The sequence below is a fragment of the Mixophyes fleayi genome, chromosome 3 (genome assembly GCF_038048845.1).
Source record: "Mixophyes fleayi isolate aMixFle1 chromosome 3, aMixFle1.hap1, whole genome shotgun sequence".
In the NCBI taxonomy this organism is placed as follows: domain Eukaryota; kingdom Metazoa; phylum Chordata; class Amphibia; order Anura; family Limnodynastidae; genus Mixophyes; species Mixophyes fleayi.
The window spans coordinates 47694550-47717522 of NC_134404.1; the positions used below are offsets into that span (position 1 = coordinate 47694550).

At 44.7% G+C, this 22973-nt stretch overlaps 1 protein-coding gene across 1 annotated transcript; it reads left to right on the forward strand.

The window, feature by feature from the left end:
• The first annotated feature begins 4328 nt into the window (after positions 1–4328).
• LOC142143120 (uncharacterized) lies at positions 4329–10405 on the forward strand. The gene is made up of 2 exons (XM_075200834.1): positions 4329–5344; positions 10360–10405. The coding sequence occupies exons 1-2, from the start codon at positions 4389–4391 to the stop codon at positions 10403–10405; spliced, it is 1002 nt and encodes a 333-aa protein (XP_075056935.1). The 5' UTR covers positions 4329–4388.
• The last annotated feature ends 12568 nt before the right edge of the window (positions 10406–22973 follow it).

Below are 22973 nucleotides of genomic sequence, written 5' to 3' on the forward strand. Positions count from 1 at the left end.
GGGGTGTCAATGTTAGAGGCGTTATCAAAAACATGAAAAGAGTTAAATCAGGGGGTGTGGGAGGATCAATTCATTACCCCTCTGCTATTTGATACCATTTATCCCCTTTCTGAAAAAATTACCCATGTGTTCAGTCAGTTTTCATTTTATTAGTTTCCATCCTGCTACAATAAAACACAATACCCAAGCTTCATTCCTATAGAGTTACAGGCATATTCAGAGCGGGCACTAGCATTAAGCAAACTTAGGCACTTGCCTAGGGCACTGTGGGTTAAGGGGTGCCTAAAACATTAAATGAGTGATATAATGTAACTCATCCAGTATTTTTAATGTCCCTACAAGACCCCCACACAGAGTCATGACATGAAGGAGAATCAGCCTCTTAGCTGCTGGCTGCTGTTCCTTCATGTCAATGTTATGCTATGATGTCACAGCCAAGTGCCACACTCCCATTGCCAGGAAGAGAGGATGCCCCCCACCTCCCACGTACTAAGGTAGGCAGTGGGGATGGGGGCACAGCGCCAGAGAGGGGTTGGGGTGGGTGGTGTGCCACCTAGGGCATGCACATAGCAAAGGTTATTTCCAAATCAGTGAGAATGCTGACCCACAAAGCGAATGGTTATCTGTTGTTTTGGTGCTATTGTACACATTTATACCTGGAAACTGGCTCAAGATGGTTATAACGGACATGCCCTCTAACTGAATAATTGTGGAATTCTGGGAAACAGTTTATTTAAATCAATTAATAGCTATCAGTGGACTAACCAAGTCTACATGAGGTAGACACATTTCTTTTGATACATTATCAGATGCTCAGTGCCTTCCTGAAATAATTCTCGCCAGTAACCAAGAGAGATTTTATTCAAACTTGGCAGTTATACCTGGGTTAGGAGTGAAGGAGAGGAAGGCGTCGTGGGGGACCACTAAGCAGTGGACTTGAGGGGCAGAGAAAAGGGTTGTGTTATCAACAGAAAGAGGAGGGTGGTGGTGGAGGGGGTGTGATGATTTCAGTCTTAACAATATTGCGTTTAATAAAGCACTAGGACATCCAAGATTAGATGCCCAAGAGACAACAGTAGACATGAGAGATGAGGGAAGAGGTTAGAATAAAGATGGGATGATACCTGTGCGCACTATTAGCATACAGGTGCTACTGGAGGTGATAGAAGCTTCTTAGGTCAACAAGGGAGGAGATGTAGAGAGGAGATCAGAGGTCAAGAACGCATGTAAGGTGTAAGGTGAGGGACAAGTGGGCGATGTGAAGTCGGGTGTGGAGACCAAAAAATAGCATTTGGTGAGGTAAGAGGAAAACCAGCAGAGGATAGTGTTACAAAGGGGATAGACTGGAGAGTTTACAAAAGGAGGAGGTGGTCAATGTTATCGGATTGAAGGAAAAAGAGCTTGGTGGGCTAGCAAGGGGGGTTGGCAGTGGGGAGTGTGGGTTGGAGACCCCAGAGGTGGGTGAGAAGGTCGGTGTGAGGTGAATGGATGGATGGTATCTGGAGGTAATCCTGGGCAGCAGATAGGTACTAGCACCCCAGGAGGTGTAAGAACCAATTTACAGTCCAGGTGGGCTGGAGCATGGACCTGGAGCAGTGAGGTTTGGGCAGGCCAGACATTGCAGAGAAGGCAGCTGTGGATCATCACTGGACTGGGGGGAGCTGGAGACCCAGTAGGAGAATCCATGTAAATGGAAACAGCAAGTGTGGTTTGAAGGTGAGAACACAAACTGCAGCAAATATAAAATAAAATAAATAAATCACAGTAAAAAAAACATCTGTAAGAACCTTGGTTTACAAACAGTTCAGCAGGGACTGTCCAAGCAGAGATCAAGGTAGTTGCATTAGGTGGACTATACCGGGAACTTACGGGACAGTGTTGGATGTTATCCTCCTCTAGCTGTGTTACCAAGTAGAATGTTCCCCTCCTGTTCAACTCCAGTGTAACTTTTACTATGCTATATACATCTGCATACACAATTGTAACAAACCCACACTTAGAACAAATCCACACTTGCAAAACTGGCTAACACAGCCTAACAAGGCACATGGGAATTGCTGTAAGTTAGCCTGATATGGGACACCCTTGAGAATGTCAAAAGTTTGCAATATTAGAATGTATATTTTTTTGTTTTTTTTGTACTGGATCTTCACTTCTAATTTATCAAATATTGATCTGTAGTCATATAGTAATGACATAAATGCGTCATTTTACAGTGGGGGCCAGGGCCAAAATGACACGATTCCTTGAGAATCACTTTATGATTTTAATGCTGCCCACTTCACTAGCAAGTGGGCAGATACGGAAGGGTACGGGAGACCTACACGGAATTTGGGAGTCTACCGGACATTCCGGGAGAGTTGGCAAGTATTGCTCATCTGCCCTTTAGATTCATGTTAAACAACAAGAGGAAATGTTTAATACAAATCTCCACTACAAATGTGCACTACATTGTGTTTGCATGAATGAATGCTTTTGCACAGTATTGCACATTGTAAATAACAAATTGGCTTTACTGCATTAAACTATTCTTCTTACATGTTGCCCTCTATTGGAGGAATACTTCCACAGCTATTTTAATCCAGCTCCTAATAATGCGCATAAACTGTTTCTAAGTAGAAACCGTTTGTAATCTATACCACATACTGTATATTATTGTTTTATTTTAAAAATTTAATAAAATTCTAATTTTCTTTTGAGTGTGCGCTGTACTTGAGTGCTTCAAAACCAGCATGTAATATGTTCCTGCAATTGTCTAATCTGTGACCTTCTGATTGCTTCTCCTTTGCTGTGTTGTAGAAGACACCTGAGTTTTCATCAGAAATGACAATAATCTCGAAAGATCTCTTTCCATTTAAGTTCCAATTTCCAGGAGAGTTAATGCAATATGCAGCTTCCTCTTTTTCCTACAGATAATGATTGCCTTTGTATCTGTGCAAACTCGAGGCGGCCTGATCCCAAACACAGACAAGTATTAGACAGATGTTGAGTATTAAACATAGAAAAATAATCTGTGATTTGCTTGATGGACTGTGGTTCTCATAGAAAGGTAAAGTGCCTTCCGAACGTCAGTGGCTGAAAACCTCTACAGCCTCCAGGATTTTCTCCGTCATACTTGTCAGCTGATAGACACATTAATTTTCTCACTTACTGTTATAAGTTGGTGTATGTATTAGATACATAACAATAATAAGGGTCATTTACAAGCAGCAGACTTGCAAAACAATACCTTTTCACACAATTGCGTCTGCTTTCACCGTAACGGACATGGATCTGCAGGCCCAGATGGTGGTTTCTGCAGGAGTGCAAACGTTTTCTCTGGTTAATAGTAGGAATTCGGCAGATCAGAGGGGGGAGGTCTTTACTTAGTACGGATTGGGTACATCACTGTGCCTGCTTTTTTACCAAAGTGCAAAAATGAGATTGTGTTTTGTGGAACAAGGATATTTAAATGGGAGGGTGTATTTACAAGGGCGTACCTGCTTTGCAGGAGGGGACCCAGCCTCTTCCTCTGAGAAGAACAGCTTTGATGTCTGGCACCAAAGAACTGGCAGAGATTGGGTTTCATTCTATACTTTTAATTGGGTACATTTTGCACCTTACAGTTGCACATCTGCATGAAAATGCATTTATTGATTTATTCATACTTGCCAACATTGGAAAGTTGTTTCCCGGGAGGCAGGTGGGTGTGTGGGGGGGCTCGAAGAATTGTGCCATTAGCCCCGCCCCCAAATTGCTATCAGTATTTTGAACCATTAAAAACAGGGGGCGGGGTCATGGTGAAGCATGCATGATATCACTAAGCCCCACCTCCTCCGTTTAATTTAACAGAGCTGGCCATGATCCGGGAGAATTGTCTGCCGGGAGGACTCCCAGAAATTCGGGAGTCTACCGGACATCCCAGGAGAGTAGTCAACAATGGATTTATTGAACGCTGATATGAAGATATCCGTGCTATTATATCACAACTGAGGAGTTCTGGACAGGAACAAGAGAAGACTCCCAAATTCCCCTATTTGCTACAGTTGACATGTTGTCTCTCTCCTGCCCAAAACCCAGAGGACATACCTGAGTGTGGCTCATCCGATAGCACACTCTAACCCTGGTGAGGAACTGTTTGAGACTTGTGTTACCCGATCGAAGCCGGCCAGGAGCAAGAAGACCGACCCCGGGGAAGAAGCGCTGCCGACCCCCCCTGCCTGCCGCGAAGAAGACGCCGGGAGCGCCTCCGGCTGAAGAAGCCCTCCTCCCCTCGGGCCCTGCTCCAGCGGAAGAAGCGCCTCCTCTTCAGCGAAAGCCCCTGCTCCTCTCCACCCAGCGGGAGGATATCTGCACTGCTCCCTCCACCCCGGAAGACCAGCCTCTCTGCCCCAGGAAGAGCCAGGACGATGGCCTCAGCTACCCCAGCTCCTGCCTCCACCCCTGCTCCTGCCCCTGGGAAGAAGGGAGGAAAGACCACCGCCCCGAAGCCTCTCCCCGTGGCCGGAACCTCTGCCTCCACTGCCCCTGCTACTGCCGGACAAGGCCAGCCCAGCCAGGACACCCCCCAGAAGACTCCCACTCTGGAACCCTGGATGAGGCAGACCGTGGTCCTGAAGCTGAAGGAAGTGGAAGGAAGGGTCCCAGACATGACGGCTGAGACCTTCGGTAAGAAGATGATCCTCGATCAGGGCTTCTCCAAGGCTGAAACCCTCAGCATGCAGAATTACCTGAAAGGGATCTGGTACATCACCTTCGCCTCCATTGCCATCTGTAAGAGGTACTGGGAGGCAGTGAAGACTGCGAGACCAGAGTCTCCCTTCTCCCGCTTCGTGGGGAACTGCCCCATCCAGAGAGAGGAGAGAAGAGTCACGGTCTCCATGAGAAATCCTCACACCCCTGGTAAGGACATCGCTACCTTCCTGAGCCGCTTCTGCTCCGCGGTCAAGGACCCCTCCAAGATCCTGGATGTCAACGGCTTCTGGACAGGCAAGTGGTCCATCATTATCAGACTGAGGAAAGACAACGCGGCAACTGACGGACTCCAACACCTGCCATCAAGCTTTGCCCTGGGCGGCTCTGCCGGCCTTCTTCACTATGCCGATCAGCCGAGGAACTGCAGGAAATGCGGCGAAGCTGACCACATGGCGAGAAGCTGCAAAGTCTCAGCCTGCAGGAAATGCAAGGTGGCGGGGCACGAGACCAAGGATTGCCCACGAAAATTGTCCTGCAACCTCTGCGGCCTGGCCAGCCACATCTACAGGGACTGCCCCCACAGGGCCAGATCCTACGCTGCAGCTGCTGGGATTGGACTGCTGGAAAGCGGACCTGCCCCTGCCCTGCAGCCCAAGCCAGCCCAGAGGAAGCAACAGAAGCCCACACCGCAGCCAAGAGCTGGTAAGATATCTCCCACCCCTGTTGTGACAGCACCCCCCTCCCTCCCCGCTGTCACAACACCCCCCCCCTGTAGTAGCACTAACCCTCTCCACCGCTACTGCAGCTCCCTCCCTTTCCCTGGAGGATTTCCCCCCCCTCCCCCCTCTTGTGTCTGCAGGTGATGAGAACAAACAAAGGAGGAAGCGGAAAGAGCTGGACAACCCAGCTGGCGACTCTGACCCTTCCAAGAAAGAGGCAATCGAACTAGAAGAGGACCCCCTCCCGTCAGAGGGGGCCCTGGTAGAGATGGTGGATGAGTTGCTGGATTCCGAGCAGGAGGAGGAAGCAACTGCCCCAAATCTGCCTATTCGACCAGCTAGAGGAGAAAGGTCTGCTCCCACCCGAAGGGGACACGGGCAGACCGGACCAAGTCCCACCGGACGAGGAGGGTAACTGATGTATTGACTGTGCTAACTCTCTTTTTTCTCCCAACTAATGGCTAACTTTTCTCTTTTTACCATTAATGTGAGGAGTGTGAAGGATAAGATTAGACGTCAGTCTGTGTTTACCTTTCTTGACAGTCAGAAATGTGATATTTACATGTTGCAGGAATGTTCTCTCCCTTTCTCTAGTTCCTACAGGCATCTGGGGAGGCAGTGGTCTCACGGGCCCTCCTATTGGTCTGGGGGGAGTGACTGTAAGTCTGCAGGGGTCGCCATTCTTATCAGGGGAAGCCTCTTCACACTAGATTCCGTTCAGGAGTTTGTCTGCGGCAGATTGCTTATCGTAGATGGCTCCTGGGCGGGTAAGCCTATCAGGCTTATCTGTGTGTATGCATCCCCGGGTAAGAATGAGCGTTTGGAGCTTTTCCAGACCCTGCGGGCCCAGCTCGCAACCACCAGGGCGGTAGTGATGGCTGGGGACTTTAACTGTCCTATAGAGGAAGATGGTAGGAGTTCCTGTACTAATGCTAAACTTGATGTTTCTTCCAGGTTGTTGCAGGAGATGGTAGCCGAAGCATCCTTGCGGGATGCAGTGAGATCCATGGGGGCCGGCTCTGTGAATTATACTTGGAGTCGCCCCGATGGCTCAGTGCGTTCCCGGATTGACTTTGTGTTTACATCGAGAGCGGTAAGACAAAACAGGCATGTCATGGTTCCCTGCTTTTTCTCTGATCATAGGGCCATTCTCTTTGAAGGTGTTCTGGGTCACGGGTTTCCTCCCGGCCCTGGCTCTTGGAAGTTGAACTGCGCTCTGCTGGGAAAGGAAGAGGTGATGGTTGAGCTGAGGGATGCCTATGTAATGTGGAAAAATGACAAAATGTATTTTGACTGTATGTCTAACTGGTGGGAGTATGTCAAGGGCAAGTTTCGCAGTTTCTTTCAGGCTAAAGGCCGCCAACAGGCGTGTGAGAGGAAGAAAAACTTCAGGAGGCTTCAGCGTCAGCTGCAGTCCCTGCTGGATCTCCAACTCTGCGGCTGGGATGTGAAGGATGATCTGGCTGAGGCCAAGGGGGGCCTGAAAAGGCACTTCGAGGAAGAGGCCAATCGCATCATCTTCCGTTCCAAGGTGGAGAATCTGGAGAAGGGTGAGAAATGTAGTTCTTTCTTTTTCAGAAAACTCCACTCCGGCCACACGCCCCTGACTGAGCTGCGGGACGAGTCTGGCACCCCCAGGAGGGGGAAAGAGGGCGTCATGGGAGTCATCACAGACTACTACGGCAAACTCTACTCCCCTAAGACTACAGACGACGACGCGGCTGAATCTTTCCTGTCAGGTATCACTAACCCTATTGATCCTACAGGTAGGGCAGCTATGGATGCCCCCCTCACCTTGGGGGAGCTGCACTCTGCCGCTAAATCCTTTAGGCCGGGCAGGACCCCGGGCAGTGATGGCCTCCCAGTCGAGCTCTATGTAGCGCTGTGGGACCTCATTGGCCCGGACCTGCTAGAGCTGTATGAGGAGATGGTGGTGGATGGCAGGATGCCTCCTACTCTGAGAGAGGGCTTGATCACGATTTTGTATAAGCGCAAGGGAGAGAGATGTGACCTCAAAAATTGGAGGCCCATCTCCCTCCTGAACGTGGACTACAAGAATTTGGCCAAGGTACTAGCCAACAGGCTAAAGGTTGTCATTGGGCGAATTGTTCATCCTGATCAGACTTGTGGCATTCCTGGTAGAAGAATTGCAGACAGCCTTGCGCTGCTGAGGGACACGGTTCATTATATCAAAGACCGCCACGGACGTGTGGCCCTGGTCAGTCTTGATCAGGAGAAGGCCTTTGATCGTGTCTCTCATGGTTTTATGCGTAAGGTTCTGTGCAGGTTTGGATTGGGTGATATGTTTTGTTCTTATGTTAACCTGATGTACCTTGATATTTACAGCTCGGTGTTGGTGAACGGCTGGAAGACTGACCCCTTCTCTGTATTGTCTGGGGTCAGACAAGGCTGCCCTCTTTCACCTCTCCTTTTTGTCTGTTGTATAGAGCTCTTTGCGATGTCCATCAGGCGAAACCCAGAGATCAGAGGGATCACCGCACCGGGTCCAGACCGACTAGAGGCCGCTCTACATGGACGACGTCACTGTCTTCTGCGCTGATCAGCGTTCGGTGGCAGCACTCGTCCAGACCTGCAACAACTGCGGCCAAGCTTCAGGGGCAAAGGTCAACTGCGGAAAGTCAGAGGCAATGCTGTTCGGACAGTGGCACCTGTCATCCCCCGCTGCATTCCCCTTCACAATCAAGCCGGACTTCATCAAAATCCTTGGAGTTTGGTTTGGGGGAGAGGAGGCGGCCCTGAAGTGCTGGGAAGAGAGACTGGCAACAGTCAGGCAAAAGATTGGACTGTGGAGCCTCAGACTTCTTACCATCGAAGGGAAAGCACTGGTACTGCGCAACGAGATTCTTCCCGTTCTTCAGTACACGGCCCAAGCTTGGCCACCTCTTGCTGCCGTCTGTAAGACCATCACGAGGACAGTCTTTCACTTCATCTGGGGCTCCAAAATGGACAGAGTGAAGCGGTCAGTTATGTACAAGGAGCCCCACAAAGGTGGGAAAGGGATTCCAGACATCCCCACCATGCTGCGGGCCTTCTTTGTTTGCAACTGTATCCGCAGGACACTCCTTGAAAAGAACGTTTGCTCTGCTGGGAAGTCCATGTCCAGCTTTTTCCTTCTTCCTCTTTGGAGGAAACTTGGTTGGGACAAGTGGGACAGCTCCTTCCCTTACAACTGGACTACACCTTGGTTTTACCTGGATGTTGGACAATTTGTGAGGGAGCACCATCTGGAGGGACTTAAACCAGACTTGTGGAAACCTAAAACTATCCACAAGCTCATCAGAGCTAAGGACATTATGGAGTCTGTTCCAGGGCTCCCTGTGGCCACGGCCAAACATGTTTGGGAGAATGTGGCCTCTAAGAGACTGACTAATGGACATAAAGACATTGCATGGATGGCCATTCAGGGGGGTTTGCCTCTCAGGACATTTATGCACTCCTGGAACCTGTGCAGATATGTTCACTGCCCCTTTTGTATTACCAAGAGGGAGACTGCTCAACATATCTTTTGGGACTGTCCCACTGCACAGGCATTGTTGGATGCCCTGGAACATGAACTTAAGGACAGTGTGCCCAGGACTTGCCTTTCATACCATTCGGTATTTTATGGATTATTTCCTGGGACTCACACCGTTGAGGCAATCCAGGAGGCCTGGCACCTTATGAACTGTTTTAAGGACGCTATGTGGCTTGCCAGGAACCGCCTCATCTTGAAGCGGGAGAAGATGACCATCCAGGACTGTCGCAGGCTTATCCATAGCCTGTTAAGAGACTATAACACCCTTGACAGTCCTGAGGAAGATGAAGACGACGATTGATTGTAATTGATTGATTGTTGTCTCCTCTTCTCCTCCTCCCCATTGTGTCTATTTCTAATAAAAAAACTTTGGTTTGTGCTCCCCTCCCTCCCCCCCCTCCAACCCATTCCCCTTCACAGCATGAAGTATTATTGAATGTCATGTCTATTTATGCACCCTTCCCTTTGTGTCTGTTCTCAATAAAAACTTTTTGCTCGTGACTCCATCACCCTACCCCTCTCACCTACCTCCCCCTCACATCCAATGTTATTTTATTGCACCGTGATACGCTTTAAAGTTTGAATGGTTAGTACAGTACTTGATGTATATAGTGTAGGATGTCATGTCTTGTACTTTATGCCCTGTATTGTACTAAAACGTATGCATGATCATGCCTTACCATGTACTGTGTACACTTGAATGAAACGTATGAACTGTGTTTTTTGTACTTTATACAAAATACCAACAAAGACTTACCCGACTTGAGTAGGGCAAAGCTGTCAATTACAAAAGAATGTTAACACCGGAGGTTTCAAATCACTAGCTGCCAAAATCACAAAGAATGCAGAAGCCGGCATACAGAAAGTCATGTGACTTTCCGGGACTATACCATTATTAGGGGCAGGGCCGGTGCTAGGGTCCATGGCGCCCTAGGCATTTTTAAAAAAGCGGCGCCTCCCCCCCCCCCCCCCCCGCAAAAATCGCGCCCTCCTCCCTCCTCTCCTTACCTTGTCTCACCACCACCGCCTAGAAAGTGGAGGGGAGGAGACGGAGCAGAGAGACGGCGGTGGTGTCATAATAGCCTCTTCTCCCCCTCCCCGTCCATCGGAATGCTGTGCGGCGGCCGTGACAGGTATGGTCAGCGGTCACCGCACAGTTTTAAAGTGCCTAACCTTGCCTAATGGGAGCGCCGGGCCTGATTAGGGGTGTTAACGGAGTAATGCAAAGAGGCGCCGACTGTAGAAAGTAGAAGTCTTGCTATAAAATATAGTACATTCGGCACCTCCCTGCATTACTCTCTTAACACCCCTAATTATAGTATAGTCCCAGAAAGTCACATGACTTTCTGTATGCCAGCTTCTGCATTCTTTGTGATTTTGGCAGCTAGTGATTTGAAACCTCCGGTGTTAACATTCTTTTGTAATTGACAGCTTTGCCCTACTCAAGTCGGATAAGTCCTTGTCGGTGTTGTGGTAGTCGCGTTAATGACTACCACCGCAAATTTCAGCACGGCGGGCAAAACTCGACACAGCAGCCTATTTTAAAGGAAGTAAAATGCAGCTGGCCCAGTGACCCAGCCCAAGCTGGCCCACCTTGGGACCGGCATGGGTGGGCAGATGCCCTCCTGCCCCCCAGCCCAGCCTGCCCTTGCATACCTTCCAACATTAGTCTCTCCGGCAGCGGGATGGGACGTAGCCACGGCATGATGGGGGCATGGCCTCATCACGATGGGGATGTGGCCACACCCTACGGTCTGCCTGGCACTTTTGAAGAGCAAGGCTGACCTCTATTGCCCTCCCCTCCAAACCCCATTTTTGCTCCTCTCCCACTATTTTGGGTCACACTTTTCCTGCATAACATTACATCTTCTGATCATGTATTCATTATATTTCAGTGAATGAAACACAATCACACAACAATATACCAGTAAGTATAATAATATTACCATGTGCTCTCTATTTCATTTGGATGTGAACTTTTTAATGTCTTGAAACCCATTAGCGCACAATGCATAATTAATGCGACCAGTCAATTTCATTAATTATTGTTTACGTGGGCAGCACAGCATAACTAGCAGATTTAAAGTTCTCTTTAGCACGTTCGAAAACTTTAATTAAATGCCTGTATTACAGCTGTCACTGGAGAACATTAAATTATTATCACTTCTCACTACATTTGTTCCTGACGTCCAACATCCCTCTGTGCCCAGAGAATCAGAAAACAAAATAATGAAACGTAATTTTAGAAAGGAAATAACAAAGGGGAAGAAAAGAAAAGATATATGCAAGGTTCATGAGTCGTATTAAAGTTTCACTCTTATAATACAGACCCATTAACTCTTGGTGATTAAAATAAATATTAGTGGTAAACATTAGGGTTGAGATGGGGGATAGTGTGAGGTTAGAATATGAATATTTAATTGTCCATTTCTGAAATCTGGTGTAAAGGAAATGGTGGTGTTGGCTATAGCAACTAATTTCACAAATTTTTCCAGTGCAGTTTAGAAAATTACAGCAATCCTCTGATTGGTTGCAGTGTGAAACACCAAATTTTCAGTTTGCAATAGTGTTCATAAATGCCCAAAATGTGGAGTGTCCAGGTAACACAGGGACAGTTGACAAGTATGCCAACTGCAGAGCTTGCGAAAAATGGCTTTGCAGAAGAATCCTGACTGCATCGTAGCTTCCTTCATGGGAGCCAGCAAAATTATATATAAGAGGATATGGGGGGATGATGTATAAAAGCAGTGGGGTGATGTAGGAATGGTGATAAATATTGGGGCTGAAGGAATGAAGGAGAGGAATGGTGGTCGGGTGGCTGATGAATTCGAAAGACGTGTCAGAAATTGGCATTATTGGGGATGGTGGTGGGGTCATAGGAGCAACTGCGTGATATATTTACTACCACAAAAAAAACATTTTGCAGATCATGGAAAAATGTTTTATATTTTTAACTGTTTGGCAGTGCGGTTTTGGTATATAGGACACTATAACTAATTGCCCCCATCTGTTTTGTACAAGCTCCGGGAACTTTCGAGGAGGAGGTTGCTGGAGAGAGCTGAGGGTTTCTAGACCTCTAGGCATGCCTCTTGCATGCTGGTCACACCCCATCTGTGCACTGGCCAAGCCCGCATTGGTGGCTCGCCAACGCTCTGTGGTGTATTAAGAAGGATTGGAGTGGCTGTCGGTCTCTTACCCGCCATGGCTCATTGCTACATCACAGAACATAAACACGTCCAGCACACTATTGTGTGCTAGTAAAAGAGCTGCTATTCTATCTGCACATAAAGTGCAGGCGTCTCAGTTACACACATTTGCAAATATATGACAATCCACTTGACCGCAAGTGGTCCAATCAGTTCCTAAGTTGGGCCATATATTCATTTGTTTTTAAATTGTTTTTAAATTGAGATAATTTATCTGACGGCACCACAAGAGTCTCCGAGAGGGCAGCACTCCCTGTCAGCTACTGATCCCATACACTACTATAAATTAAGTTCCATTTTCTGTATTAAACCACTGAACATGTCTGTTCATAAAGCTGAATGGAGGGGATCAAGTTGCTGTGACCTTTGTTGAGTTAAAAGTCCTGAAATGTTTCCCTATGGTTTTATGTAAAACTAGTGTTATAATTGTATTGCTCTTATAAAAATAATGAAAACAATTATAAAATTACTCAAAACAGCCAGTAGTATCATTTTGGTTTGGCAGCAGGATTAGTGGTAATATGTTCGTGTAACTGTTTTCCTGTGTGATTGAGAAGCTCAGACTGATTAGCAAGAACAGAGAGTCTAAAAATTAGATTTGGGAGATTTGCGAAACAGAATTACTATTATTATAGGCCAAAATGTGTACTAACTTTTCCCAGAAGTTACCCTTAAACTCCATAGTAAGTTAAAACAATTGTTTTAATCAAGGAAAGAGACCCCTATCTGTAATGACTGACATATCAGATGGCATTTTTAACAAGTGTTACAAGTTATAACAAACAGTTCTAACAATAAAACAAAAAGGAGCCAAGGGGGCCGCATGAGGGCCGCAACAGACGTCTCTAAGGGTCACCTGTACCCAGCACTGAACTAAACGCATCGTATGGTGGCACTGTCTAGTTCGCCAATATTAAACACATGGATAAAAATATCCAGGGACAATTCTTCAAAATTTGTGACTGTTTCTGGAAATTTAGTCACCTATGAATTAGTTGTGAAAGATACATTCCACACTTATAGTAATATAGATAAAGTTTTGGATAAATGTAAATAAAATTGTAATATCTTCCCTTCTCTGTCCTACATTGGCGCATTTAATGCATTAAAGAAGATACAAAAACTTCCACTTTATTGAACTATCTCCAATTGTAATGCGTTCATCAACTCAAATATAACCTGCTCCGCTAATAAATTCCATTAACTTATTATTATTATTATTATTATTATTCATTTTTATTTATAGGGCGCCACTCGGTGTCCGTAGCACCGTACAGGGACAAACAAATTACAATACAAGGTGTCAGTACAGTAAACAATAAGCACAGTAACTCAGTAAGCTCAATGCACAGCTAGAGAGGGCGGGGGAAGGGAGAGGGAAGATTTGCATATGACGGAGCCAAAGAGGGAGGCCACGGAAGACAGGGAGACCCCCAGAGGGGGAAGTGGGAGCGAGAGTGGACGTGGGGTGGAGGACCCTCGAGGAGGAGGGCTAAGTAGCTGGAGAGCAGAGTTAGAAGTGGTGGAAACAGGAGGAGAGTTGGCCCTGCTCAGAGGAGCGTACATTCTAAGGGGTGGGGTGGACAGACAGAGACGCAGGGGAGAGAGGGAGAGTAGGGGGAACGGAGGCAGGGAAGGGGAATGAAGGGGGCGAGGCAGAAGATAAGGTAGGAAGTTAAGTGGGAGACTGAAAGGCTTTAAGAAAAAGGTGGGTTTTTAAAGCCCATTTGAAACTGGACAGATTAGGGGAAATTCTGATGTTGGGAGGGAGCTTGTTCCAGTGGAGGGGGGCAGCGTGGGCGAAGTCTTGGATACGCGCGTGGGAGGAGGTTATAAGGGGGGAAGAGAGGCGACGGTCAGAGGCAGAACGGAGAGGGCGGGATGGAGCGTGAATAGAGAGGAGGGTGGATATGTAGGGTGCAGTGGAGTTGGCGAGGGCCTTGTATGTGAGTGTGAGGAGCTTAAACAGGATTGTGAAGGGGAATGGGAGCCAGTGAAGTGCAAGGTAGAGGGGGGAGACAGAAGAGGAGCAGCAAGAAAGGAAAATAATTAAATAAAAGCGAGATGAGAGTGGGGGAGGCCAGAAAGGAGGAGGTTGCAGTAGTCCAAGCAGGAGATGATCAGAGAGTGGATAAGACATTTGGTGGCATCTTGGGAGAGGAAGGGCCGGATGGGAGCGATGTTACGCAGCTGGAAGCGGCAGGATTTAGCAAGAGAGAGGATGTTAATGACTTCATCATTAACTGACAATTTGAACTTTTCTCAATAACTTTTCTCCAATGCAGAAGACACTTGAAAAAAAACAGCTCTTCAATTGTTTTTAAATAAGCCTGAAACCTTTCTGTCGGAAGTTGGCTGGAAACTCATTGGAAAGGTTAATCGCCCACTAGGTTAAAATGGCAGATGCTATTTTCATATATAGTAGGATATTAAACAATGTTTAATAATATAATTTCTAGTATGGATGCTTTTCTAATAATGTAGGCCAATAAGGGAAAGAAAGCCATGGTTTGTGTGAGATGATACAGATCTGTGATATGAATTCTTTTTTTTTTTTTTTCCTAATTAGAAACAGATGGAAAATGTAATTTGAATAAGAGACAGTGACATATATTGAAAAGTACTGAAAAAGGCAATGTTAAGTATGTATCTCACAGCCAGGAACGACTAAAATTATCAAATGACGTTACTATAAATTCTTCAAATCAAGTTTCATGCATAATGCAATTTGTCTAAATGCCATGAACTGCATTTCCTTAGCGCTATATTAAAAAGAAAAAAAAAACTTTAAGAAACACAAGTATTAAAGCAATAACTTTCTTAAAACAAAAGGTTCTTGCATATCTTAGTAAGCACAGAGCACTGACAACAGGGGTGGAACACTGCATCGCTGGGCTTCATGGCAAAATTTAGGGGAAGACCCGGAGATGTTGCTCCTGACGCCCAGGCCCTTGTTCTGCTCTCAGAAGACCAGGAGCCACTTCTGAGCATGCATAGGTATGGTGGATGCAGAGTAAAACTCCTACTGAGAAAAGTGCAAAGGTCTTCTTGGGACATTGCTGAGCCCTTTGATGTGAGGCAATGCTGTTTTATAGCAGCTGTAGATAAATACCAGGGATGGGCAGAAATTTTCAAATTTTTCCATGAAATATTGACCTCATTCCGCAGTTGGCTGCAAAATGTCATGTTATCCTGACAGAATTTGTCGTTGCGTGTTCTCATCCCTACCTCAGCTCTAAACACAGCAGCATTGACACCTCTTTCACCACTTTCTTATTGCAGCAGTGAAAGAAGGAACTTCTGTGTTCTGATCCAGTATCTGTACTGTGCATGTGCGCCTTACAAGCGCACAGTCAGGAAAGGTCTAAATCCTATAGGCTACCACTGCTAACACCATTCTGAGAGCACTGACATTTTGGGGAGCCATGTTTATTTACTGCTTGGCAATGTCTGACATTTCTACATCTGCTAACAAACGCTGAAACAGCAGCAGAAAAAGTGATGCAAATGGTGCTGGAAAATGCTTTTATCCTTTGATGGTTCCCCTGAAAGATTAGCCATGAGCCATAAGCCTCTTCAGCATGCCTTTTTGGGGATACATAGGCAGCCAGAAATAAACTGTATCAAGTAAGCCCCAGGTCTTAAAATCACGTAACTGCAGTACCACCCAGAGCATTACAGCTCCACACTTTCCAGGGAGCCCCCCAGGGTCTGCCCCAAGCCACAGTTTTTCATGGAGTAAGCTTATTTGTGGTCAGTATAACTGTGCGACGCTTTGGAGGGGGGGTGGGGGGTCAGGAAGACCAATGAAAAGCCAGAATCACAGACATTGTGGCTTCTGATTGGCCCTCCTGGTCATATACCCCTTCCATAGCCATTTTAAAAAGGTAATCGACAATGTTCACCACTGTGGTTGGGGCTTCAGTTTAAATGTTTGTGAAGCAGAAACTAAATGAACATCAGCGAACTGTGTAAATCAACAAATATGTATTAGAAATCACAAAAAGGAACACATGCTTGAACACATGTGAATGCAATCTTAGGCCACAGACCCACTGGAATTTTTTATATGCATGTTATTAGAATTTTTACTGTAAAACGGACTTCTAGAGTCACTGTTACCACTAGTGTTTTTACTAACGTTCTGGTTGCATTCTACTTTTCAGGAATGCGTCATGTTCCATTAAATGCATTTACTGTATGTAAGTGACTTGGGGAATACTAGAGTGACCTCCAGTGTCTCCAGTGCTAGGACAAATGACAAACATGTTTTCACTTACTTTTTGAAACAAAAAAAAAAAATCACTATTAGATAGCAGTAAACAACCAGTAAAACTGTATTCGTAACCTTTAATTTTTTTTAACTTTTTTTTTACTGTTACCTTATAACATACCTCTGTAGAAGACAATTTCATTTGTTTAAGATCCTTTCCAGCCAAATGAAGGTCTTTTTTCTCTACCATTTTGAGCACCTCCTTTAACTTTAGTTTTTGATTTGCGTATTTATTATGCAGGAATTAACTTTTATTTTGCAAACACCAAAAAAAGACACATGTGAGTTGCAGACCAGAATAAAAATACAGTCCTAAGATTTCTTTTATGCAAATAATATTACCAATGCAGACTAATTAACAATTTAATTTCATGTATAATATTTAGTGTGCTGTGTCCATTATAGTACATTATAGAAAGTTGGGAACATAGTGATACTGTATTTTAATTTTAATCCACATTTGGCTTGTGTGCTCGTTGTCTCCCTCTCACTATGGGTCTGATTGATAAATGATAAGGCATATTGTCCTATATATAAATATATTCAAGAAAAATGTCAAAGGAGCATTAAATAAAATATGTATATAAGAAAATACAACACCTACCTTTTGTTTATTTATTAATTACATAATATAATTACAATAATTATAATATATAATTACATATAGTAATAGTCGTTACTACTATTTTGCATTAGTAACCTTTATTTATAAGGCACCAACATATTACCAAGCGCTATACATCAAGAGGATCACAGTGAAGGAGAGAAAGGCTTCTCTGTTTCCCATTTCTACCTCGCTTCTCCTACTCAATGATGTCATCGGGAAGGGGAGGGGTTATGTCTCTTTGTGAAAGTACCGGTCATGTGCATTTATTGCAGGCACCGGCTCCTATGCAGTAATATGCAGGTGGTAAGCAGAGAAATGCGTGTGCACTAGATGTGCACGAACATACACCATACAAACAATAGCCTCTGAGTGCCAATGTGCTACGTTTTACTGGTCCAACAATAAAATGTGGAAAGTGAGAGCCAGGTCAAAAGAGCAACCAGGGCAGTGAAATCACGGGCACCAACCAGTGAAGCGGCTACTTGGCTGAAGCTGAAGGAGGCGCACAGTCCCATGATGATAGTCTGCGGCCGTGAGTAGATAGCAGCAGCCCGAGCACCGGGGGCAGGTGGCACAATGGTGATAGGTAGGAACCAAGCCTGTATAAGTAATGCTATATGGAGAAGGCCACGCTCAGCTCGCTGTGGGAATGCGAGACAATACAGCCGGGCCACAAGGATTATGGCCTTTCCCCGTGACAGTTGGATCATATCTCCTAGTTGGATTTTTAGCAGGTATTAATGGTAGTGGGATCATGAGACCGTTTCTCCAGATGGTGGCCAGTGAAGGCCAGTATACGTCAGGCACCAAGACAAAGTTCTGCGTCAATAGTGTGTAGCTGTGGGCAAACAGCCATGGCCCAGGTGTTGAGAGGGGGTGTCCCAGATGTACCAATGGACAGGAGGTCTAGTAGTGCACCAAATCCGTGTTTCCTAGACACCAGTACCAGGTGGCCAGCATGGAGGGTGGCAATGCTCGACTGTAAAGCTCAGCTAGTAGCCAGGAGGAGGCTTTGGAGCACTATGAGGAGCAAAGGCGACACCATGTTGATGGCCTGGGACCCATGATCAGGTGTAGCAAGAGAAAAACAGTCAAAATGCAGGTGCTGTGGACTCACAAAGGAGAGTGGGACCATCCAGTACACCAATGAAGTGTATATGGGTTCCAGTAAGGGGGATTTTAGATGGTTTTTGGCATGTGTGGCCAGGAGCCCAGCAGAAACATGTCCTCTCCCATTGGTAGCCAGGCTTCGTCCCCCTTCACATCTTGTTTGCATAAATCACTGTGGCAGGCTATAAGAAGAATGTTGGTATTTATGTTGGCATTTTCCATTGTTTTTTTCTTCTGGCTGCTATTAATGATTTATGACTATGGACTACCATGGTAACCACAGTCACATGACACATGATGTAGTGAGATGATAGGCTTTGGGACACATCCCCGGAGCTCTGTCTGTACTGTGACATCCTCCTTCTTCCCCCTCTACTATAACATAACATGCTGAGAGCTCTAAGTCGATGCCTTTTTAGCAGACTGACTGTGTCTTTGTCTGGCAGTCACTTTTGGTTGCCAACCAGAGAGCTTTTGAAAAGGAGCTCATTATTTGTAGGAAGATAGCTAAGAAAAGGACTATCAGATGCATGTTTAAAAGGTAATTATCTTGCTATTTAAAGAAAAAAAATCTTCCATATGGGATTGCTACTTTAAACTTGTGCATCAATAAAGTATACATATTCCTTATTTATTTTGTTGTCCCTCAAAATTTTCAGACTAGGAATAATAGCTACTGATAGAAAGATGTAATTTAAAAAGAATAGCAGAAAATATATTGTTGCATTAAATAGAATTATGGGATTAAGAATACAGGCTGCAGTGCAGTAACCCTATATAAAGTTAGGGATATTTCATTGCTTACATTTATGCATCTGCATTGCAGAGTCAAACCAAATACACACTTATTGCTACTGCGCCTGTGTTCAACACAGCCATCACTTACACAACATGAAGCACAAATTGTTCATTCACTAGATCTATTTTTAAATTCAATTATTGTGTTTTGATGAAACAGATCTGGAAACATCCTCTTATCAAGAAACGGATTTTCCGAGCGATGCAGAAAACAATTCTTGAGGGCCGAGCTATGCATTTGTGTCTAATGATATGAATACATTATGTCTGCATTCCAGATGACATCCACATATTGTGAATTATTTAACCCCCCTCTTGAAATAACAAAACATCAGGTGAAGCGCCACTATTTTATCAAGCTGTCTTATTTCTAGAGAGAGATCTCACATTTACATGATAAATGGCATATTGTCCGAGACACGGTATTTATCGTACGTCTCCAGCCACCTGCACATTTTCATTTGTGCAAACCCAGCCATAGGAAATTAAATCCAAATTGCAGTAGGGAGGAAATGTACAAATTAATTGATAAACTGCAGACAGACCACTGCGGGCCTCGGTGTGATGAGAATTGTGCATCAGTCAAGGCTGAAATTGCATTTTCCTCTCTACCTTTGTAGAAGAAGTCACATCAAGTCATTGATGGAAATAAAGGGGTCTTTTAAACTTTAGACTGATGTTTTGTCTTGTTCCTTTTGCCACCTTGTGAAAAAGGAATCAAACCGAAGATAAAAATATAATTATAAAGCTGCAAAATGGTGTGATGTGCCTAGAATATAATATGACATACAGTAACAGATTACGAACCACCTGGGGAATTAAGTTTGAGCCAAGTCTGCAGGAAAATGGATTTATAGTATTTGGCTCACAATTGCAATGATCATTTTATTAAGCTTTAGAAAATTAGGAGGTGCAATCACTGCTGCCTCACCCAACTCTACCCCCACACTTCTCACTGTTCAGCCTTTAGGGAGGTCACTAGTGGGGAGATACGGAAGAGCTACATATTCCGGTTGTAGTCAGCATATGGATGCTGACTATCACGACAACACTTACCCCGAAATGATGACTCCGATGGGCTCCTTTCCGACGAGGATCGATGACGACTGCTGAGGAAAACGACTGCTACCAATCACGAGGAATGAAGAATCCGGCGCGACTTCATGACGTCACTTACATCCGCAACGCTGTTATCGCAGCTGTTAAGGGGGTAATTTAAGTATGCGGACATGGACAATCTACAATGCTTTCTAAACTAGATTGTCCATGAGTGCATACTTACATTACCCCTTAACAGTAGCGATAACAGCGTTGCGGATGTAAGTGACGTCATGAAGTCGCGTCGGATTCTTCATTCCTCGTGATTGATCGCAGTCGCTTTCCACAGCAGTTGTCATCGATCTTCGTCGGGAAGGAGCCCTTTTGAGTCATCATGAGTGGGGTAAGTATTGTCGGATTAGTTATTGTCCTTATAACGTACCCCACCCACATATTCCTATTCTAATGGCTGGTGATCACTTGGCCAATCAAGAATCAGAACTCTTGCACATATGCCAGACAAGATTGTCACAGGCATTCTTGATTTGCCATTGATCAGAGCTTGCTTTCAGTTCCTTCTCTCACTTTCAGGCCACCCACAGGCTCACAGATACTGATTTTTTTTTTTGATATTTGAACATAAAATTTTATTGATTGTGTTAGGCACAGGGAAAGGAAATCAGAGTCAGAAGAACAATGATCATGCAAATACTAATGTGAAAATCAGTGTAACAGAGTATCAACAAGACCATTAATGAACATATCCCTAAGACAGTTTGGGGGGAGCCATTGGGGGGGACCAGTCTCCAGACAGAGGATCATCTTATAGCTTCCGGGAGGGGGTACCTCTGCGATGGGCCATGCAAAAAGAAAAAGGGAAGGTAGGCGGGTCAGGAAAGGGGAGGGAGAAAGGAGTATTGCCAAAGACAATCGGGGAGCTATGGTATTTCTAGAAGAAGAGTTCAGGCAAAAGTCAGGAGGGGCTCTATTTTAAAGAAAGTGGTCTACGGAGTCCACACAGCCCTAAAAGCGGAGGTAGTATTACAGATGGTGGCCGTGATGCTTTCCATCTGATTCGTGGACCATATATTTTGTTTGCTTGTGGATATTGAAGGTGGGGAGACATTTTTCCAGTTGACAGCTATTAGGCAATTTGCCACATTCAGTATGTGCCGAATCAGTTTTTGCATGGGGGAAGGGGTGCTTGGGATAGGTTTGGGCAACAGTTTGTATAGGGCAGAGTCAGAGATACGGACTTCAGTGATCGATTCTAGGATGAGTGGACTTCCTGCCAATAGGGGCGTATTTTCTGACAATCCCTCCATATATGCAGCAGGGTGACTCGCTGACCATAGTCTCTCAACAAAGTTCAGTTGCAGCAGGGAAAAGCGATCGAATGCGGTTGGGGACCCAATACCATGTATAGTAGATCTTATATGCATTTTCTCGTATCCAAACAAATATTGAGGTTTTAGATAGATTGAACTGAATCTTGGACTACTCCTTCTGATCCAAGGTTTCCCTCATGTCCCTTTCCCAACCCAACTCATGGGGGTCTTTGGGGAACTGATTGTGTGAGATCAGTAGCTAGTAAATAGTGGAGATACACACGTGTACACAATGTGCACAACGCTGCGGAATTAGTGGCACATTGTAAATAGCTCCTGCTGCTGCTAATGATGATGATGATGAGATGAGGCCCTTTGAGGTAGGGAAGTCACGGCAGAGAGCTTCTAATTGTGAACTTTGTTTGGACGGAGGGAGGAGTTTAAGTGAGTTTTAACAATGCCGAATCTGAAGATATTAGTAAAAGAAAGTCTCTTATCACGCAGATAAATAAATAAATACCAAGTGTTATAAAAGAAAAGGGAGCCTTACCAGGGATAGAGGCATTGTGCCAGTTTCTGTTGCAGGTCTGGTTTTTAGGAAGGATGAATATAGCAATTTCATCGAACACAATATTCCGGATGACTTACCACAGCCAAGTGGTGACTAGATCCGTGTATCTCTGCGTTTGGCGGTATTGGTGGGCTTCACTACTGCTTCCAGCATGCACTTAAAACACACTTACAATGCATTTATTGTAAACATTATAGAGAATTAAACAGCACAGTGTTCATCATCTTTAGGTATCTTTAAGGTACGTGGTTTTCAGCTGTATCACTTGCACCAGCTGCAGGTCTGGTCTATGTGCTGGTTATTAATGATGACGGTCACTTATGTATGATAGAACATGTGTTTGCATTTAGGAGCAACTGTAAAAATTTATTTTATGTACAGTATACATTAATTACATCCTACTAAATGTATTTTATGTACAGTATACATTAATAACATCCTACTAAATGTATTTTATGTACAATATACATTAATAACATCCTACTAAATGTATTTTATGTACAGTATACATTAATAACATCCTACTAAATGTATTTTATGTACAGTATACATTAATTACATCCTAATAAATGTATTTTATGGGGGGGGATGAATTTTGCATTTTTCAATGTTTTGTCGTTAATGACTATATTAATAACAGGTGACATTAACTGAATATTTCTTTCTTCTTCCGTTCATTTGTGACTTGATATTGGACGTATCCCGCAGTGTATTGTCTGTTAGAGCAGAGTGGACCTAGACCCATATTCATCAACAGATGTATCTTCAAATCCACGGACGTGCCTATATCCAATGTATGTGTGTTTTTTAAAAAGACGGCCATTACCTTTGTTTTGCATTTGTTAATGAATCAGACCCTCTGATTATACCGTTGAAAATATTGGCAGCTATAGAACTAGTGACATCAGCCTCATGCCTTCTTCTTAGTCTATTGATAGGTCAAACCATACCTCCAATTTCCCAATTTAGGCTGGGAGGTATAAATTAAATATTGCTGTCTTCACTGTGTGTAGCTGAAAGGTACACTTTAAAGTATTTCATAAAGGTCTTAAGCTGGGTACACACTGAAGAATTTTTCCGACCAACGTGTTATCTCAAACTATTATACTTATGA

Excerpts from the sequence above, each read along its gene's own strand:
- LOC142143120 (XM_075200834.1), top strand. The coding sequence starts at position 4,389 with ATGGCCTCAGCTACCCCAGCTCCTGCCTCCACCCCTGCTCCTGCCCCT. Across the intron at positions 5,345-10,359 it reads CCCAAGCCAGCCCAGAGGAA|CTTTGCCCTACTCAAGTCGG; the intron begins GCAACAGAAGCC and ends TGTAATTGACAG.